The following is a 19,667-nucleotide window of genomic DNA, read 5'->3' as shown; positions in this document are numbered from 1 at the left end:
TCAAAAGCTCTCAAGCTATCCAAGAATTCCATTATGATATGACTCTGTACCCTGATATCCATATTAATATCACCAAAAATTAAGATTCTTTGGTATTTATATTTAGGCTTAGTTAGTAAAACTAACAGTTTTCTTTTAAAAATTTACTATAAATTCATATTCACTAGAAGATGGTGTGCGATATACAGATGCAACAATAATATTATGTGTAGGTATATGTACAACTGCAGCCTCATAACTGAAAATTACTGAACTATCAGTTTAATAAGTCACAGCTGCAAAATACTAACACGAATTCTTTACAGACAAATGGAAAAACTGATAGAAGCCGACCTCGGGAAAGATCAGTTTGGATTCCGTAGAAATATTGGAACACGTGAGCCAATACTGACCTTACGACTTATCTTAGAACAAAGATTAAGGAAAGGCAAACCTACATTTCTAGCATTTGTAGACTTAGAGAAAGCTTTTGACAATGTTGACTGGAATACTCTCTTTCAAATTCTAAAGGTGGCAGGGGTAAAATACAGTGAGCGAAAGGCTGTTTACAATTTGTACAGAAACCAGATGGCAGTTATAAGAGTCGAGGGGCATGAAAGGGAAGCAGTGGTTGGGAATGGAGTGAGACAGGGTTGTAGCCTCTTCCTGATGTTATTCAATCTGTATATTGAGCAAGCAGTAAAGGAGACAAAAGAAAAATTTGGAGTAGGTATTAAAATCCATGGAGAAGAAATAAAAACTTTGAGGTTCGCCAATGACATTGTAATTCTGTCAGAGACAGCAAAGGACTTGGAAGAGCAGCTGAATGGAATGGACAGTGTCTTGGAAGGAAGATATAAGATGAACATCAACAAAAGCAAAACAAGGATCATGGAATGTAGTCGAATTAAGTCGGGTGATGCTGAGGGAATTAGATTAGGAAATGAGACAATTAAAGTAGTAAAGGAGTTTTGCTATTTTGGGAGCAAAATAACTGATGATGGTCAAAGTAGAGAAGATATAAAATGTAGACTGGGAATGGCAAGGAAAGCATTTCTGAAGAAGAAAAGTTTGTTAACATTGAGTATAGATTTAAGTGTCGGGAAGTCGTTTTTGAAAGTATTTGTATGGCGTGTATCCATGTATGGAAGTGAAACATGGATGATAACTAGTTTGGACAAGAAGAGATTAGAAGCTTTCGAAATATGGTGCTACAGAAGAATGTTGAAGATTAGATGGGTAGATCACATAACTAATGATGAAGTATTGAATAGAATTGGGGAGAAGAGCAGTTTGTGGCACAACTTGACTAGAAGAAGGGACCGGTTAGTAGGACATGTTCTGAGGCATCAAGGGATCACCACTTTAGTATTGGAGGGCAGTGTGGAGGGTAAAAATTGTAGAGGGAGACCAAGAGATGAATACACTAAGCAGATTCAGAAGGATGAGGGTTGCAGTAAGTACTGGGAGATGAAGAAGCTTGCACAGGATATGGTAGCATGGAGAGCTGCATCAAACCAGTCTCAGTACTGAAGATCACAACAACAACAACAACAGCCTCAAAGGTGGTGTCTATACACAGGTCTGTGACATCAATAGTAAAGTATTGTAGATTTATTCCACTCTAAATATATATTGCAACTCCCCCATGTCCAATACCATACAGGATGTTTATAAATGAATACCAGAATTTTAAAGCTTTATAAGATGTATTACATTAAACTTACACTTATAAATGATATGTCATATGAAAGAGCAACTCAAACAGTTGTGTTTGGCACCAGTGCACATACGCAGTGTACAATGTTTCCGCCGCAATACACTAGACAGCAGTAGTAACAAAGATGGTGACTAGTGAACAGAAGGTGTTTTGTGTTTTGCAGTTTGCAAAGACCGAATCTGTAGTTACTGTGCAACGTGCATTCCAGCTGAAGTTCGGTTGTGATCCTCCAAGTGATAATAACATTCATAGATGGTATCATCAATTTGAAGATACCGGCTTCCTTTGTAAAGGGAAAAGCACAGGACAACCAAGAGTTAGTGAAGAGACAGTTGAGTGAGTGAGAGATTCATTCACTTGTAGCCCAAAGAAATCAGTCTTGAAGGTTAGTCGTGAATTACAGGTTTCCGTGTCGACTGTTTGGAAAGTTTTAAGAAAACGTGTATAACTTCGTCCTTACCGCTTACAGTTATTACAGGCTCTACAGCCGGCAGACCATGAATTATGTGCCAACTTCACAAACAAAATGTTGTTTCATGAAGATGAAGATTTTCTGGATCATGGCTGTCTTCAGTGATGAATCTACCTTTCACCTTAGTGGATGTGTTAACAGTCACAATGTGTGCACCTGGGGCTCAGAAAATGCTCACAAGGTGGTACAAATGCAACCCTTCTAACAGCCATGTACCGCAAGTCTCTAGAGGAATGGAAGGTTCCAAATGATTGGAAAAGAGCACAGGTAGTTCCAGTCTTCAAGAAGGGTCGTCGAGCAGATACGCAAAACTATAGACCTATATCTCTGACGTCGATCTGTTGTAGAATTTTAGAACATGTTTTTTGTTTGAGTATCATGTCTTTTTTGGCAACCCAGAATCTACTCTGTAGGAATCAATATGGATTCCAGAAACAGCAATCGTGTGAGACCCAACTCACTTTATTTGTTCATGAGACACAGAAAATATTTGATGCAGGCTCCCAGGTAGATGCTATTTTCTTTGACTTCTGGAAGATGTTCGATACAGTTCCGCACTGTTGCCTGATAAACAAAGTAACAGCCTACAGAATATCAGACCAGCTGTGTGGCTGGATTGAAGAGTTTTTAGCAAACAGAACACAGCATGTTGTTATCAATGGAGAGACGTCTACAGATGTTAAAGTAACCTCTGGTGTGCCACAGGGAAGTGTTATGGGACCATTGCTTTTCACAATATATATAAATGACCTAGTAGATAGTGTCGGAAGTTCCATGCGGCTTTTCGCGGATGATGCTGTAGTATACGGAGAAGTTGCAACATTAGAAAATTGTAGCGAAATGCAGGAAGATCTGCAGTGGATAGGCACTTGGCGCATGGAGTGGCAACTGACCCTTAACATAGACAAATGTAATGTATTGCGAATACATAGAAAGAAGGATCCTTTACTGTATTATTATGTGGTAGCGGAACAAACACTGGTAGGAGTTACTTCTGTAAAATATCTGGCAGTATGTGTGCAGAACGATTTGAAGTGGAATGATCATATAAAATTAATTGTTGGTAAGGCGGGTACCAGGTTGAGATTCATTGGGAGAGTCCTTAGAAAATGTAGTCCATCAACAAAGGAGGTGGCTTACAAAACACTCGTTCAACCTATACTTCAGTATTGCTCATTTGTGTGGGATCCGTACCAGATCGGGTTGACGGAGGGGATAGAGAAGATCCAAAGAAGAGTGGTGTGTTTCATCATAGGGTTGTTTGGTAACTGTGATAGCATTAAAGAGATGTTTAGCAAACTCAAGTGGCAGACTCTGCAAGAGAGGTGCTCTGCATCACGGTGTAGCTTGCTCGCCAGGTTTCGAGAGGGTGCGTTCCTGGATGAGGTATCGAATATATTGCTTCCCCCTACTTATACCTCCCGAGGAGATCACAAATGTAAAATCAGAGAGATTCGAGCATGCAGGGAGGCTTTCAGACAGTCGTTCTTCCTGCGAACAATACACGACTGGAACAAAAAAGGGAGGTAATGACAGTGGCACGTAAAGTGCCCTCCGCCACACACCGTTGGGTGGCTTGCGGAGTATAAATGTAGATGTAGATGTAGATGTAAAGTGACTGTTATTTGTGCTGTATCCCAGCGGAAAGTTTATGGGCCTTTCTTTATTGGTGCACCTACTGTAACTGGCACTTCTTACCTTAATACACTAGAGCAATGGCTATTCCCTCAGTTGGAAGAAGATGACCCAGAGAACTTTATTTTCCAGCAAGATGGTGTGCCACCTCACTTGTATAGCAAAGTTCATGGTTGGTTGAATTTCACTGTACCCAAGCACTGGATAGGCCACAAGGGCCCCAATGATAGGGCTTGCTTTGCATGGCCTCCACGTTCACCCAACCTAATGCCATGTGATGTTTTTCTTTGGGGCTTCATCAAGGATCGTGTGTACATGCCTCTGCTATCAGCAGACCTCCCTGAATTAAGAAACTGGATTGAAGCAGCTGTTGCTACAATCACTGAAGACACACTTATCAATGTTTGGGAAGAACTCAGCTATAGACTTGATGTGTGCCTTGTGACAAATGGTGCTGACATATCAAGTTGTATGTGGCTGGCACAGACTGTCCACTGTGGAGTATACAGATGTGTGTGACTGAGCATGTCGTGCCTGGCGCATGTGTGAGACAGGACCAGGCGGTTCCAAGAGAAGTGCTGCACTGGTGCTGTAGCAGGCACGTACACAAGACACGACCAGACCATTTCTCAGAAATGTGTCACCGTTAACGCTGATGCCATACAGATAAGATAGTAAGGGGGCAGTTGGTGTGGGAGTTGTCTGGTGTGGCTATATTGGGATTTAAATTGGGTGGGTGGGGCCACAGGCTGAGGCAGTGGAGCTGATGCATTAACAGGTGCATCTGTGTCGGCATGTGGACTGTTGTGTGAGATCTGTCTTGTGAGAACCCTCAAGTAGATGATCGTCCGGGAGGGCTTGATAAATGAGATGAAATTGAAGCATATTCGATGTTGTGTGGCAGCACATATGTATGTTCAATTCTCTGCATTTGGGCTACATTCAAAGTCGGTGCTTTGGCCCTGTGGGCGTCAACTGTCAAGGTATTATTGACGATTGTGACACTTATTTTCTTTGGGTCAAAGTCTTTAAGATCTATATTGAAAATGACAGGTTCTTCTGAGTCTGAGAGGTTGACTACATACCGCATGGTAGTCAGTCGTCACTGTAATTGACATTCACTGCAGTGTCGTGAGCGTTCACTGGATCATTGTCCCATAGGACCCATGTAAGCTTTAAGTGGTTAATCAAGGCAGTTGTCATTTTGTTGTTGAGAAGGTTTTTGAATTTGTGTGTAACCACTTTGAGGACTTTGAATCATTCTTTGTAGGGTGGTTGTAAAGCCAGTGTAACTGTTTCATTGCGCAGCATGACAAAATCACTGGAATGCAGCACTTTGTGCACAAACACCTTATGGATTAAGTGCACTGCAGGCAGTGGCTGCACATGTGTCTGATATGGTCTTTTACCTGCTGAACCAGAGTGGGGAAGTCCATCTGTTCAGAAGGCTGCAGCTATATGTTCAAATCTGCAGGCAGTATTAGTGACCCACCATATAGAATTTTGGCTACTGATGTTTGCAGATTCTCCTGAAATGCTGTTGGTACTCCTGAAAGTACCCCCAGAGAAGTCTCTGTCCTCAATCCCCATGACACATTAGAGCAGCTTTAAGTGTCCTGTACCATTACTCGACCAACCTGTTGCTTTGCAGGTAGTAGACTGATGTATGATTGTGCTTAATGCCACAGAGGTTGCATAGAGCTTTGAATAGCATTGATTCAAACCATTGACCGTGGTCAGTTATAATTGTTTTGACTAAGCTGAATTGAGCTATTCAACTAGCTTCAAGTACACAAGCTCTTGAGTGTGCTGTGATGTTCTGCAGTTGTATTGCTTCGACCCATTGGGATGCTCTGTTGATAACTGACAACAAGTGTTGTGCAGTAAGGGTCTAATGAGGTCGAGTTCTACATGGTGGAAGTGGCCCTTGGTATCTCAAATTGTCCTAACTGCAGTTGTTGTTCCTGATGAGTTTGCTGCAGTGGAATGCTGCACATGCCTGTACCCAACAGCAGCAATCTCATTTTATGTTTGGCCACAGAAACCACTCTGTAATGAAGCGAAATGTCGAACTGATGCCTGGGTGAGACAAGTTGTGACATTGTTCAAAGATTGTGCACTGCATTGTCTTCAGCATCAGAGGTTGTAGTCTGCTGTGGGATACATTGCAAACTTTTTGCACTTTGTGCACCTGGGTACTGTTCGTTGTTCACTGCACACTCCTGTAGAGTCACTGCTTAGTAAGTCTGTAACACTTGCATCTTTGCTCTGTTCAGCTGCTAACTGATAGTCAGTGTGGAGAGCAATGACATTGGCGTGTGATAGGTAATTCACAATTATATTATCAGCCCCACATCTGTGGCAAACATCTGAATTGTATTGTTTGATGACGTCCAGGTGTCAATAGCCATGGAGACTGACATTCTTTGACGAGTGATGAATCACATCGGCAGGCAGCTTGTGATCTGTAAACACAATGATATGTCTCCTCGCAGTGTCTTCCCTGAAGAAGCTAATTGCCTCCTAAACAGCTAGTAATCTGCGGTCGAAGTCAGACCACTTTGACTGTGAAGCTGTGAAGTTTTGCAAAAAGAATCATGAGGATTGAGTTTCGCTCCTGATGACTTGCTACAGTACAGCCCCAATTGTGGTGTCACTTGCATCTTTGGTGACAGTAAGTAATCGTTCTTGCAAGACGATCCTTAGCAAGTTCAAATACATCCTTCATTTTATCATACCACACTGTTCACCTTTTCTCCTGTTTGTCCGGCCCAGTGAGAGCATTGGTAAGAGGTGCTTCTATCTGCTAGCAATAGGGGATGCCAATAGGAAGTCAAGATTGCTAAGATGTACTAATGCTTTTACTTCAGCCCCCCATAGCTGATACTTCTCTTCATCAATGGCCATGCCCTTGTCCTGAAAGGCAGCAAGAACTTGTTCAGTGTGTTGGCTGTATTGGTGGGGTGTGGGCAAAAAAATGTGGATATCTTCTAAAGTACAGGTGCAGCAGAAGTTCAGCTTAAAAAGAATTCCATCTGTGAAATGCCATCACATTTAGGCTGCATTCTCCTGACTGTATGGCATGACAAAATATTCAAACAGGCCAAATGGTGTGATTATCACCATTTTTACAATGTCATCTCAGTGTATTGGAATTTGGAGGCACCCTTTTTTACAGTTGATCAGGCACCTGTAAGTAAGTGCTTGACATCCTGGAAGTTTGTTATCAGGTAGCTATCATACACTGTTTAGAGGTCTGCAGTTGAGAGGTCTGCAGTCCCTACAGAGTCTGATGCTACCATATTTCTTTCACACAAGTTTTATTCGTGATTCCCACATGCTGTCCCAAAAGGCGGACTATCCCTGCATTTAACAGTTTATTCTTGCATCAACAGTTCATCAACCACCACCTTTGTGGTACACCAGTTAGCTGGGGCGAGACAGTGCACTTTGTGTTGATCTGGTTGGCTGGCAGTTTCGGACTGCATATAGTTGAACCTCGGACCATCGGAAATTTGCTGTGGAAGGAGTGCCATCATTTGATGTACTGTTAGGTGAGGCAGAGTGCACCATACTAACCTGTGTTTGGTGAGGTGTTGTGGGACTGTTGATCACAGCGCACATGGCTGTGGCACACATAAGATTCTTGTAGTGCTCGCCTGCCAGTGAAAGGGTAGTGGATGTGTTGTTCACACTCTGTTGTTAGAGTGTAGCATTTTCAGCAAGGAGTGTATTCGAATTTGAGTGGCAGTCGACAGGTTTACTGCAATCATAACATGCTCCTCAGGTATGTTGGTGTATGTTACTTTGTCAACCATGTGCACAGTGGGGCACAGCGTTGTTCTGCAGGGTAAATGTGTCATCAAGGTGAAGAGTTCTGGTGTAATGGTGCAGGAGTGACATGTTTCATTGGTCTGGCAAGAGGCGGAAATGTCACAAGATATCAGTCCCCAATACCAGTTCCTTGACATTGCACACATAGAAAACCCATGTGAAACAGTGTAGCAGGGAGAGGTGCAGGGTTTCATCATTACTTCAGTGCACCATGAATTGTTAATGGCATGGAGATTGAGCACTGTTGTAGTGGTGAATTGTTGAAATAGTTTCCTTTGGTTTCTTGCCAATATCAAAACCTGTGTTTACCAGGAAGTAGTGATGTATGTCATGATCATATATATGCAGTAAACACTCCAGAGGTGTTGGCAATAGGAGTGTGTTTGAAGAATGCACAGCAGTTGTTGGCAACTTGTTGATTGGCACAAGCCAGTGCACCTAGTGCAACTCATGCGTGGAAATTCTCGTCTCATCACGATTGCTTGCAGCTGTACCAAACTAATAGGGATACGTGCTGAGTAATGGCCTCAAAGTGGCAGTGGTGCTCAACTCAATGTTGCCAGCTGATGCCGTAGTGATACGAGTGTTTGGCTGAGTTGCCTTCTGAGGGCGGGCAGCGATGTCACCCTTGTGTGCTGTCGGAGCAGGTCATGGTGAATCGGTGATCTTGGCATTTTGTAAAGGTGATCTTGGCATTTTGTAATGGACGCATCCTTCATGATGTGGAATTTCCTGTTGTGTTTATTTGTTGATGGTGTTGCATCGTGTTAAACATCCTGTTGGCCAGAACTAGTTTATTTTTTCAAGTGGCCCTGCCTTGTGGGAAATCATTACAGCTGCAGTGGAAGTTTCACTATCCACTTTGTCCACAGAGTTGCATCCAGAATGAGACTTGCATTAAGTGTCGTCTGTAGCTGATGCCAAAGCTGCTACAGTGCCTAATCAGCAAGTTACTCTTCATATCTTCCTCATTTCAACTGCTGTCAGTTACAGGCACTACAGGAGGACCAATTTTGCCATATCATACTTGTTTTGAGTGGGTAGTGTTTTTATGACATCACTTATGAGGTCAGTATGTTCTGCCAGATGGCAAAGTAAAGTCACAAATTGGGTATCATTATCCAGGATGCCTACGGTATTGAAAGCACATTCCATAGTTGTGAACAAGAGAGTGGACTGTTCTGCCCCCGAAATTGCAGTAGTTCAGCATGAGAAACCAGTCAAATCATATCATGATGGGTACATAGTGAAAGTGTAATTGTGGCTGAGTGAAATAGCATCATGGCATGGTTGTAAACCCGGTAACCATACTGTGTTAGAGGGTAGCCAGCTGTGGAGCCATGAGCGAAGAGATTGTGTGTCTGACCGTACTTCACAGCACAGGTGAGACTGGTATCATGTGAAATACATCACAGTTTGAAAGTAGTTCTGTTTGTTGTATTGGTTCACACACCGATGCAGTTTGAGGTGGCTCATGTCCAAAGTCTTAAAGAAGATTACCCGGCTGTTGGCCCATTATGTAACACAGAACACATTGCTGCCATTCACTCATATGTTACTACTGGTCGGTGACATTGTTGCACTGCTGAAACACTTCATTTGCATTCATCCGTGTGGCAGAGTCATGAGGGGCTGGTGAAGCGGTGTGTCCAACAAAAGATGTTCGCATTGTTAAAGCACATTAACTGAATCGAAATTAACAGTTACTCATTGCAGTATGTGGTATGCTGTATGCCGTTGACTTGGGGTCACTAATATGGAGTATTTCCCTACCAGGTGTAAGATAAGTTCCAATAATGGAGATGAGATGTTTGTGAGTGAACAATATATTGTACTTTATTGTGACTGAATGACACAAAAGCATGAATGCACCATCACATGTCTCACAACACAATGAAGGCTCTGTTTATTTCACAGATATTCCTGTCTGTCATCCCTAGTCCCTCTGCCAGTGATGCTTAGGCCTCTGCACAGCATTATCAGTGTCATTATCCCAATAATACTAAGGCCAACAGATATATAAAACAAAGAAAACTTCTCTGCAGTTTCTTCTGGTTATATGTGCACTCATTTGCTCTTTCCACATGCATAGCCATAGAGCTAGTGCAATATATAACAGAACACTTCCATCCATTCAGTGATTGTTTTCTGTGTATCCTACTATGAAAAAGAACCTTTGTGGGTGTGAAATGAGCAAAATTATACTTTAATGAAGAGAAATAACAATTAGAAACTCTATCAATAATTAAATATTGTTATGAATATAATAGAGGGAAACATTCCACGTGGGAAAAATATATCTAAAAACAAAGATGATGAGACTTACCAAACAAAAGCACTGGCAGGTCGATAGACACACAAACAAACACAAACATACACACAAAATTCAAGCTTTCGCAACAAACCGTTGCTTCGTCAGGAAAGAGGGAAGGAGAGGGAAAGACAAAAGGATGTGGGTTTTAAGGGAGAGGGTAAGAAGTCATTCCAATCCCGGGAGCAGAAAGACTTACCTTAGGGGGAAAAAAGGACAGGTATACACTCGCACACACACACACACTCTTTGCCTTTACAAATGTCTGCTTGTGTCTGTGTATATGCGGATGGATATGTGTATGTGTGCGAGTGTATACCTGTCCTTTTTTCCCCCTAAGGTAAGTCTTTCCGCTCCCGGGATTGGAATGACTCCTTACCCTCTCCCTTAAAACCCACATCCTTTCGTCTTTCCCTCTCCTTCCCTCTTTCCTGACAAAGCAACCGTTTGTTGCGAAAGCTTGAATTTTGTGTGTATGTTTATGTTTGTTTGTGTGTCTATCGACCTGCCAGCGCTTTTGTTTGGTAAGTCTCATCATCTTTGTTTTTAGATATATTAAATATTGTTAAAGTGATATAAACTATTTGTGCTTCCTCAGGCTAAATTTAACTCAGCAAAATGATCAGAAATTGCCCTAGTTTAAAATAAAAATACTCTTACTTCCTCAGTTATATAAAGTCGCTGCAGTTTATGTTTTATTTTTAGGTTAATACCTATATGACCATAGTGATATGTGTCACAGAACAACAGTTATTTGCACTTCTAACAATATGCATGTGATTGGAGATGAAAATGTCAAATGTTTGACTTACTTTTCATATTTGCACTCACCAATATCTTATGGCATCATATTCTGAAACTACTTTTCACAGAGGAAGAAAGTGTTCATTGTACTGAATCTGTGGTATCCACTGCAGATGGTCTTGCAGAACACTCTTAACAGTTTAGCATACAACAGCTTCTCAACACATTTACTACATCATTAAGTTTGTTGTAAATGGTCATTCACAGTTTGAAAACAACACTAACATTCAGAAGAAGAATAACACATATGTGCTGAATTTGGGTAGGATGGGAAATGAGCAAGAAGCAGGGAATCTGGTGGTGTTGGAATAAAACCATTGAAAGAGGAAACTGATTCCAGTTACAAGTGGAGGTATTATTCTTCAATGCCTACACTTCAGGAAGCTGCCAGTTAAACTGCGAGGCACTGCGTAGTGAACACATCTGGTCACAGACTGAGCTGACAGGCAAGAGAGAGCATCCCAAATACTGATGCACTCTCAGTTACCTATCTGACAGGCCACGTGTGACCATCTCCCTGTTCTCTCATTGGTGGGCAGAAGGTGCTTGAGTGGGCGTCCCTCTGTCGGCGGTACAACTGTGGGACATTGTTCACTTGGGCTAAGCATGGGTGTTCTGCAAAACATTCAGTACTATACTGGCCCAGGTTCAGTCATTATCTTACTAAAGAGGCAGTAATGTATGTCATATAAAAGACAACCAAATGAAAAATTTTGAAAAACCATTTTTCCTCTCAATAAAACTGCTTGCCACATACAACAATAAGGAAAAGCCTTGGTGTTGCACAGAAAGGAATGAGGTATTCAGCCACAAAAATTGTCGATGACTTGCCAGTGATGTGCTGAATCTCACAGACAAAATAATTAACTTCACAAATAAATTGACTTTATTTCTGCTTGACAACTCCTCCTCTTCAATAGACGAATTAAGAAATTTTGAACACATAGAACTATAATATGTATGCACTATATATGTCTCTCTCTCTCTCTCTATTTCTCTGTTTCTCTCTCTCTCTCTCTCTCTCTCTCTCTCTCTCTCTCTGCATGTGTGTGTGTGTGTGTGTGTGTGTGTGTGTGTGTGTGTGTGTGTGAGAGAGAGAGAGAGAGAGGCGGTGGAGGGGGGGGGGGGCGACATTGCACATAAGAGTTAATTATAATTCACCATATAAAAGTGAAAAGGAAATAAAACCAGCTTAAGATTAATGTAGAAGACAATCACATAGATGGTCAGTATGCTGCTACATTTTTCACTCAGGAAGTTCATTAAAATTGTAAAATAACTGATTGCTTCCACATCATTGTGATCGATCATACAATAATATGATCTGTATAACATGCAGACGACTAACTCATCAAATATTTTTCATTGCATTGTCCCAAAAGATCAAGTTTTTGAGCAGCTGATATCATAACTCTGTTTTGGAGGGGCATCAGTAGCCTTTTTGTATGAATTTGTGTTACTCAGCGTATTTTCACCCATTCTTACTCTGCTATCTGTGTGCATAGCCCTGCTTCCATTATTGTGTCTGGGCATCCCTTAAAATGAAGTGAATGTTTACAATATTATGAAAAGGATAGATTGCTACTCAAAGTAAAGAATATGTTTTGGGATGCAGACAGGCACAACAAAAAGAGTGTTACACATTAAGCTTTCAGCTGAAGCCTTCATCAGAAAAGAAAAACATACAAGCATTCACACAAGTAAGCACACCTTGCACACATGTGACCACTATCTCTAGCTGCTCAGGACAGGTAGAAACTGAGACACATCTCTAACTGGAGCAACAATCTTACTGAGTGGGGAAGGGGGAGAGATAGCTGGGTACAGGTGGAGGGAGAGGAGTCAACACTGCCTGGCGTAATGTGCTGGGACTGGGTGTTGGCCAGATGTGGCTTCCTGGCACTGTGTTGGGAGACTGTGAGGAAGAGAGCAGGGGTAGGAGGGTGTGGGAGAAAATGAGGGCATCAGAGAGGGGAAGAGACCAGTGGCATTGGCAGAGAGCAGAGCACAGTGAGGGTGGGAGATGTGAACTGGGAGGAGATGATAGGACAGAGGGGGCAGAAACTGTTTGGTGTAGGGTGTAAGGACATTAGGTTACCTTAGTTTCAGGTCAATATCATTTTGGGATAGGAGAATGAGTTGTGAGGATAACTCCAGTCTGCACAGTTCAGAGAAAATGGTGGTGGAGGAGAGGATCCAGATGGCCTGAGCTGTAAAACAGCCATTGAAATGAAGAATGTTGTGTGCAGCTGCATGTTACATCACAGGGTGGTCCCCTTTGGTCTCGGCTGTAGTTTAGTGGGCATTCATCCTGGTAGATAGCAGACAGTCTTTTCATTGTGTGTCTGCAACTGATTGTGTGTCTGCAACTGAATGTGTCATCTTTACAGTAAGTGCCTCTCTATCATTTTCATAGTATTGTTGAGATTCCATTGTTTGATGTGAATGTGCGAGAGCATCGTAGAGAGGTACACAGATTGCAGTAGTCATTTTTGGACTGTGGAACACGTGCAGTCCAACATTCTGTCAGCACCCTTATCTGAATATGAGTGCAATCAGTTAAGGATCCAATTCAAAAACAATTTATTTTCCAAATACTTTAACCTTATTCAAATAAGTGCCTTACAATAGCTGCATATCCTTGCAAATCAATTAGCATGCTGTATTGCAGGCCTTTCAAGCATTCTACCTTTTGCTGTCAGGCGTGAATGCTCTGCTGCAACTCATTCCGACAGTACACAGTCAGATACCCCTTATCCACGACTGGGGCCACGTGCAAGACAACACTTTTTCTCTCCTATATTCTGACAGACAGGAAGTATTAACTATTACTCATTGTGTCTAGAAAGGAACACTATAAGTGCTTGTTCTTCTCTGACAGACAGAAGACTCAAGATAATAACTGTCGCTGGATAATTATTGGAAACTCAGTAGACCTGTCTCACTTGTGTACAGACTTCTTGTAACCTTACTACCAAAAAAAATGGTTCAAATGGCTCTGAGCACTATGGGACTTAACATCTGTGGTCATCAGTCCCCTAGAACTTAGAACTGCTTAAACCTAACTAACCTAAGGGCATCACACACATCCATGCCCGAGGCAGGATTCGAACCTGCGACAGTACCGGTCACGCGGTTCCAGACTGAAGCGCCTAGAACCGAACGGCCACAACGGCCGGACCCCTTACTACAGCTCCACCAACATGACTCCATAGTGACTTTGAGACTCAACTGTGGTACTGCTACAGATGACTCAGCAATGGATATCACTTAACTGGTGCTGTGGTGACTGACTACTGAGTGTCTGCACTAGCTGCTCAGTGACTCTTGGGTGAGATTCACCTGCAGCATCACTACCCACCTCCCCCACTCTTCTGAAGGTCTGAAAATTTTCCAGAATCATTCTGGCTGACTTAAATGTATTTGCTTTAGCTTGTTACAGTCACAAAGTGGCACCTGCAAGCAGTTCCACCACATTGTTATTCAACTTCATATCGGTAGTTATGATGAGGCCTTTCTCGACTGGCTGTCAATAACTCTTACCTCATAGAGAGCTCTGTATTAGAAACACATGTGTGTAAGCCTTCCTGACATTACATCTGTGGTTGTCTAAAACTATTATGTCACAAAGACTTTTTTTCCTTCTTGTCAGCCATGACAAACTTTCCAGTTCTTTGAATTTTTTTTAATGTTTGTGAACACAGATAGTGAGCTTTTGGCACAGTTAGCTTCATACAACCACACCACTAATCTTGACGATTTGGCAACATTTGCCACAAACAAAAACCCTGTTCACATTTTGGACAATTGTTTACATTGTGATAGTTTACATACCTTCTTGAGTAAGTTGTCTGATCACTACAACAGCAAAGCCCAGACTGACATGCAACTGTTCTGGAGATGCTTCAAGAACTGAATTGGGAATCCCTGGAAGGAAGGTAGTGCTCGTTTTGAGGAACACTACTGAGAAAATTTAGAGAACTGGCATTTAAAGCTGACTGTGGAATTATTCTGTTGCTTCCAACACACATTGCACCTAAGGACCATGAAGATAAGGTACAAGAAACTGCAGCTCATATGGTGGCATATAGACAGTAATTTTTCCTGCATCCTATTTGTGAGTGGAACAGGAAAGGAAATGACTAGTAGTGGTGTAGGGTACCCTCCGCCATTAATGCCATTAAGATGGGTTACGGAGCATCGATGTACATGTAGAATAGGGCAGATATTTGTGGACCTCTTCTCCTTACAATGGGACAGTGGTTTGTGGAACTGTTATGTTATTACTGTTCAATCAAGGTCCACATGTGTTATGCCACTAAGTAGTCTTGAAGGCTTCTTTCCAACAACACAGAAAAAAAGTATATAGTTTCATTAAAAAGAGTTTGGTCACATCATTCAGCCACTACAAATGCAAAAAAAATTACTTGCTTGTGTCAAGAAATTTGCATGTTGCATACTATAACTTAGTAAAATCTACACCACAATATATTCACCCATTCTGGACATATTTTGGATGTCCTGTCATAGCTGCCTCTCATAATACACAGAAAAATACTTGTAAGTGTGCAAGTTTAGCCAGTAGTTTTAGTTATTTGTAAAGAAAAGTGTGTTAAATATTGGCCAAATGTTGGTTGTGATAGATTAATACCAAAATTGGAAATGGCTCAACAAAACGAAGAGCAGGGTTCACTTGTTGTCGTAATGGCATGCGTAAATATGGAGCAGATCTTGGCAGTGATGAAAACATATGAATGTAAACTTCCCTCCTTGCTACAGAGGAATCTGTTACAAAGATCTTTATTTTGTATTCTCATTCATTACTTGCTTTATTTTTGACACTATTTGGACATTTCACTTTCAGAGACACAATTATGTTTTGTTGTGCACTTTATTTATAAACAACAAAAGTATATTTTGCTAGTAAACATTGTTTTTATTTATTGTTCCGTGTGATATAGTGGCCTTTAAAAAAATTAGCCTTCTCTGTGTTTGTCTGTCAGCCTCATTAAATATTGGCTTGCCTTAACAAGTGCTTTCTCTCAGCCTCCCCCCCCCCCCTCTCTCTCTCTCTCTCTCTCCCTCTCTCTCTCTCTGTGTGTGTGTGTGTGTGTGTGTGTGTGTGTGTGTGTGTGTGTGTGTGCGTGCATGCACATGCGGGCGTGGGCGTGCATGTGCGTTTTCATATAGAACAGTAAAAAATCTGTTGTAACCTATAATTAACTGAATTACACTATGAAGACCACAGCTGTTATCAAATTACTAATTAGAGATATTGTACTTCACAGGAGAAGGCAGTATGGGGATCAGCAATTCGCTGGGTGCAAACACATTAGGTGTGTTGATGTGCCTCGGGCTGCCGTGGCTGCTAAAGTCTGCTTCCTCAAGTGGCGCCTCGGTCCACATCGTCTCCAATGGGATGCGCTTCACCCTGCTGGCGATGCTGGTGCTGACTATTGTATATCGCTGGGGAATGGTGACAGCATTCCGGCATCGGGCCAACATGCTGTTTGGTTTGACTTGCCTCTTCCTTTACTTGGCATACCTAGCTGTCTCCGTTGCCATGGAGCTTAATGCCTTTGGATATATCAATGGCCCTGTATGTGAATGGATCTGAAGCTTTACATCTATCAGATGCAGCGTCCATGCAGCTCAGTGGACAGAGTTAGTGCAAAATCAGGAAGGCAGAATTTTTGGAATGTGGAAGTCTTCAGTTACTGTAATGAGTGCTTGAATATTGTTCATGATTGGAAACTTTGATGTTGTCCATGGATAATAACTCTGGATTCTGTAAATGTTTAAAACTATGTCATTTAGAATTAATGTGACAAAGTGACACATAATATCTTTATGAAGGTATGATATTAAATGTTAATAGCAACAAAAAAAATTAAATTTGTCTTTCATTGTCCTTGGGAGAAGAATGCAAATTATTGGAGCAAAATAAAAATAAATATTCAAGAAAAATAGATTTTATTTCTGACCTGCATGTTTGAAGTAAGGCAATTTTTTTTTTTTTTTTTTTTTGAAAAAAGGGGCTAATCTTATGGCTTTGTTCCTATCCAGCTCAGTTGTATATGGCAACAATCCTGCAGGGCTTGTAATAAAGGTGTTAAACAGACAAGAATAAACATGGAAACAATTTATTTATACAACTATAAAATGTGATGCAGCTGAGAAAAGTGAGTGACTGCACTCTAATTAAGACAACTGGTAACTGTTGTGCAAAATGATAATAGCTCTTGAGATAGTCTCTGTGTTAACTCTGTTGAACATGGATGCACCTCACATTTTTTAATTTATGTTAATACTCAATCTGTAGAAGGTAGAAATTCATGGTCAGACACTTGCTGATAATTTATGTAAGATTACAGTATGAAGTAGAATCATAATAATAGTATTTATGATAACCCAGAAACTTTTATTTGCGTACTTAATGTACCTAATTGTACTGAACAATGAAGACTGATGAAACTGTGTAACACAAACTACGAACTTGTAAAATAAAAATTTGTATATTTGTCTTGTGCATTTTTCTTAGTTTGTAATTAACATTTCAGAATATATGGTGGATCATTTGCATCATAAATTTTGGTTGCAGCATTGTGCACCCCTTTTAGACAATCTTAATGTGGAGTGATGAATGTAATTTTTTGTTCTGGTATTGAAATTATTACATCATTGTTGCTTTTGAATTGCAGTGTGTTATTTGAAATATACTGCATGAGGAATAAATATACCTACTGTGAAGCAGTATTCAAAAGACATAGGTCCTTAAACAGACATACAAGATGAATAAACAGACATCTACATGGTGATCACAGGTAAGAGCTGCCAGTTTTTCTTACAGCATGTTTTTGAGTAAAAAAGACTTTTCTTCTTAAAGATGAGTTACCTCAGAGTATTATTCCACATGACATTATCAGATGAAAATATGCAAAAGTATCAACTTACTGATTTGTCTTGCCTCAAGATTTGTAATGAATATAAGTGCAAATGTGGCTGGACTAAGTTGTTTTAGGAGTTCCAAAACATGCCTTTTCTAGTTTAAATTCTCATCAATATGGACACCTAATTTTTTAAAAAGTTTCCACTCTATTTATTATTTAATCACAATGTGCTACAGTTATCATTTGTGTAGTATCTCTGGATGTATAGAACTGAATATGTTGGGTCTTTTTCAAATTGTGAATGAGAGTACTCACAGAAAACAAGTCAGTGATTTCTTCTGTTGCTGTTCAGACTTGGATTGATTGTAATACTAGTGTCATCTGCAAAAAGGACTCATTTTGCTTATTGTTTATTTGACTGAAGATCCTTTGCATATGTGAGAAACAATAGCAGACCTAAGGCTGAGCCTTTGGGAATCCCAATATGTGATTTCACCTCAGTTGGAAGAATCTCCCCTTATTACCCTGGTTAACTTACTAAGCACTGCTGTCTCCATTTTTGATTAGATACATCATCCATTGGTTGGTTACACCATCAATTCCACAAAACCTTGGTTTATCAATATACAGCTTGCAGAAAATACCAACCATGCTATTTTGTTATTTAACCCTTTAATGTATAGTGTAGCTGATCATCTATAGACTTCATTTCTTCGATGTATCCTATACTGAGCAACATTTTGTAACAAATTTGTTATGTAGTTAAGTGTATACACTCTACTGCAGCTGCTAGTAGTTCTTCATAGCGATCATAAATGGCAGGATGAACTGAACCAGTTCGACAATCAGCTGTGTGGATATACTGCTGTGCGTGTGTTTTGGTGGAAAGTAGAGACTTTTTTTGGTGTTTATGCACTGATTTGTGGGTTTGAAAATTACTTTTTTTATTTTGAATACTTAAGAAGATATGGTGTAGACAGTTAATTCAAGTGTCTTTACAATAGATTTGAAATTAGGTCTGTTTTTGTGATTGTAGCAATTATCAACAATAATGCTTTGTTAATTTAAATTTAAAAAAATTTCAATATTTTTTTCGTAATGTAGGCACTATAAACTAAACGTGGTAATTTTTACAGCTTGAAATAAAAAGTCATGCATTTAAGGGTTAATGCTTCTAAAATTTGATGAGTGAATGTGTAAATGGCATTTTCAATTGATCATCATTTCAGAAATCCAAATTGTGATTTGCTGAGGATATTATTGGAGGTGGTTGGCACAGGTGGCACAGTAAGTGCTGTGCCACATGCAAACAGCCGTATATAAGCAGGCGCACTACGCTCTTGGCCACTCTAATGTTTTCATGACTGTGGAATACTTCACTGTCACGCTGTACCTTAATTTCTTGTGTTTGTACTTATTACTATGTCATTCAGTGTGTCTGTATTTTCCTTTATGTGGAAGTGAATTAAAAGTTGGCTGGTGGGAATTCTAATATTGTGTGTGTGGTATTCTATTCAGCATGTTTTGTTTTGTGGCTCACTATGGCCAACATGTCAATGGAAGAAATTCTTCAGACTCTTGCTGAGCAACAGCAAGCTCTCACCAATCAGGAGCAGGCTCTCTCCATGGCACTAAACAATTTGGCAGCTTCACTGATACCAGGATTCACCACCTCAATGAAATCCCCACATTTGCTACATATAATTACCCTGCAGCAGACTGGGACCCATACAAAATGCACCTTTAGCAACCCTTCCAAGCTTTTGATGTCTCCTACCCCAAGGCTTTCTTTCTATCATAGATTTCTCCTTGTGTTCATCACCTTTTGTGTCAGCTGGGTCCCGTGGAGGAACGTAATAGTCTCTCTTTTGATGCAACGTGACAGTTGCTGTCTAATTATTTGTACCATTGCAAATGTACTCATCTTATTGCCACTTGGATTGAGTTGCACCATTGTTACAAGTGGACACAATAGTTGTACAGAGATTGGTCAGCGGAACTAATTGGGCTTAGCTGTCATTC

The 19,667-nt window shown here is 40.7% G+C and overlaps 1 protein-coding gene across 1 annotated transcript in view; it reads left to right on the top strand.

The window, feature by feature from the left end:
* Window positions 1-16,434, top strand: part of LOC126176336 (sodium/potassium/calcium exchanger 4-like) — a gene marked incomplete at its 5' end in the record, with an annotated part of 108,225 nt that extends 91,791 nt beyond the window's left edge. The window contains one exon of the mRNA XM_049923488.1: window positions 16,044-16,434. Within this exon, the coding sequence (XP_049779445.1) occupies window positions 16,044-16,372 (329 nt within the window). The remainder of the gene's footprint in view (window positions 1-16,043) is intronic.
* Between the last annotated feature and the right edge of the window lie 3,233 nt (window positions 16,435-19,667).

The sequence above is a fragment of the Schistocerca cancellata genome, chromosome 3, assembly GCF_023864275.1.
Source record: "Schistocerca cancellata isolate TAMUIC-IGC-003103 chromosome 3, iqSchCanc2.1, whole genome shotgun sequence".
NCBI lineage: Eukaryota > Metazoa > Arthropoda > Insecta > Orthoptera > Acrididae > Schistocerca > Schistocerca cancellata.
Note: the sequence above shows the minus strand (reverse complement) of the source record. Positions and strands in the feature narration are given on the sequence as shown.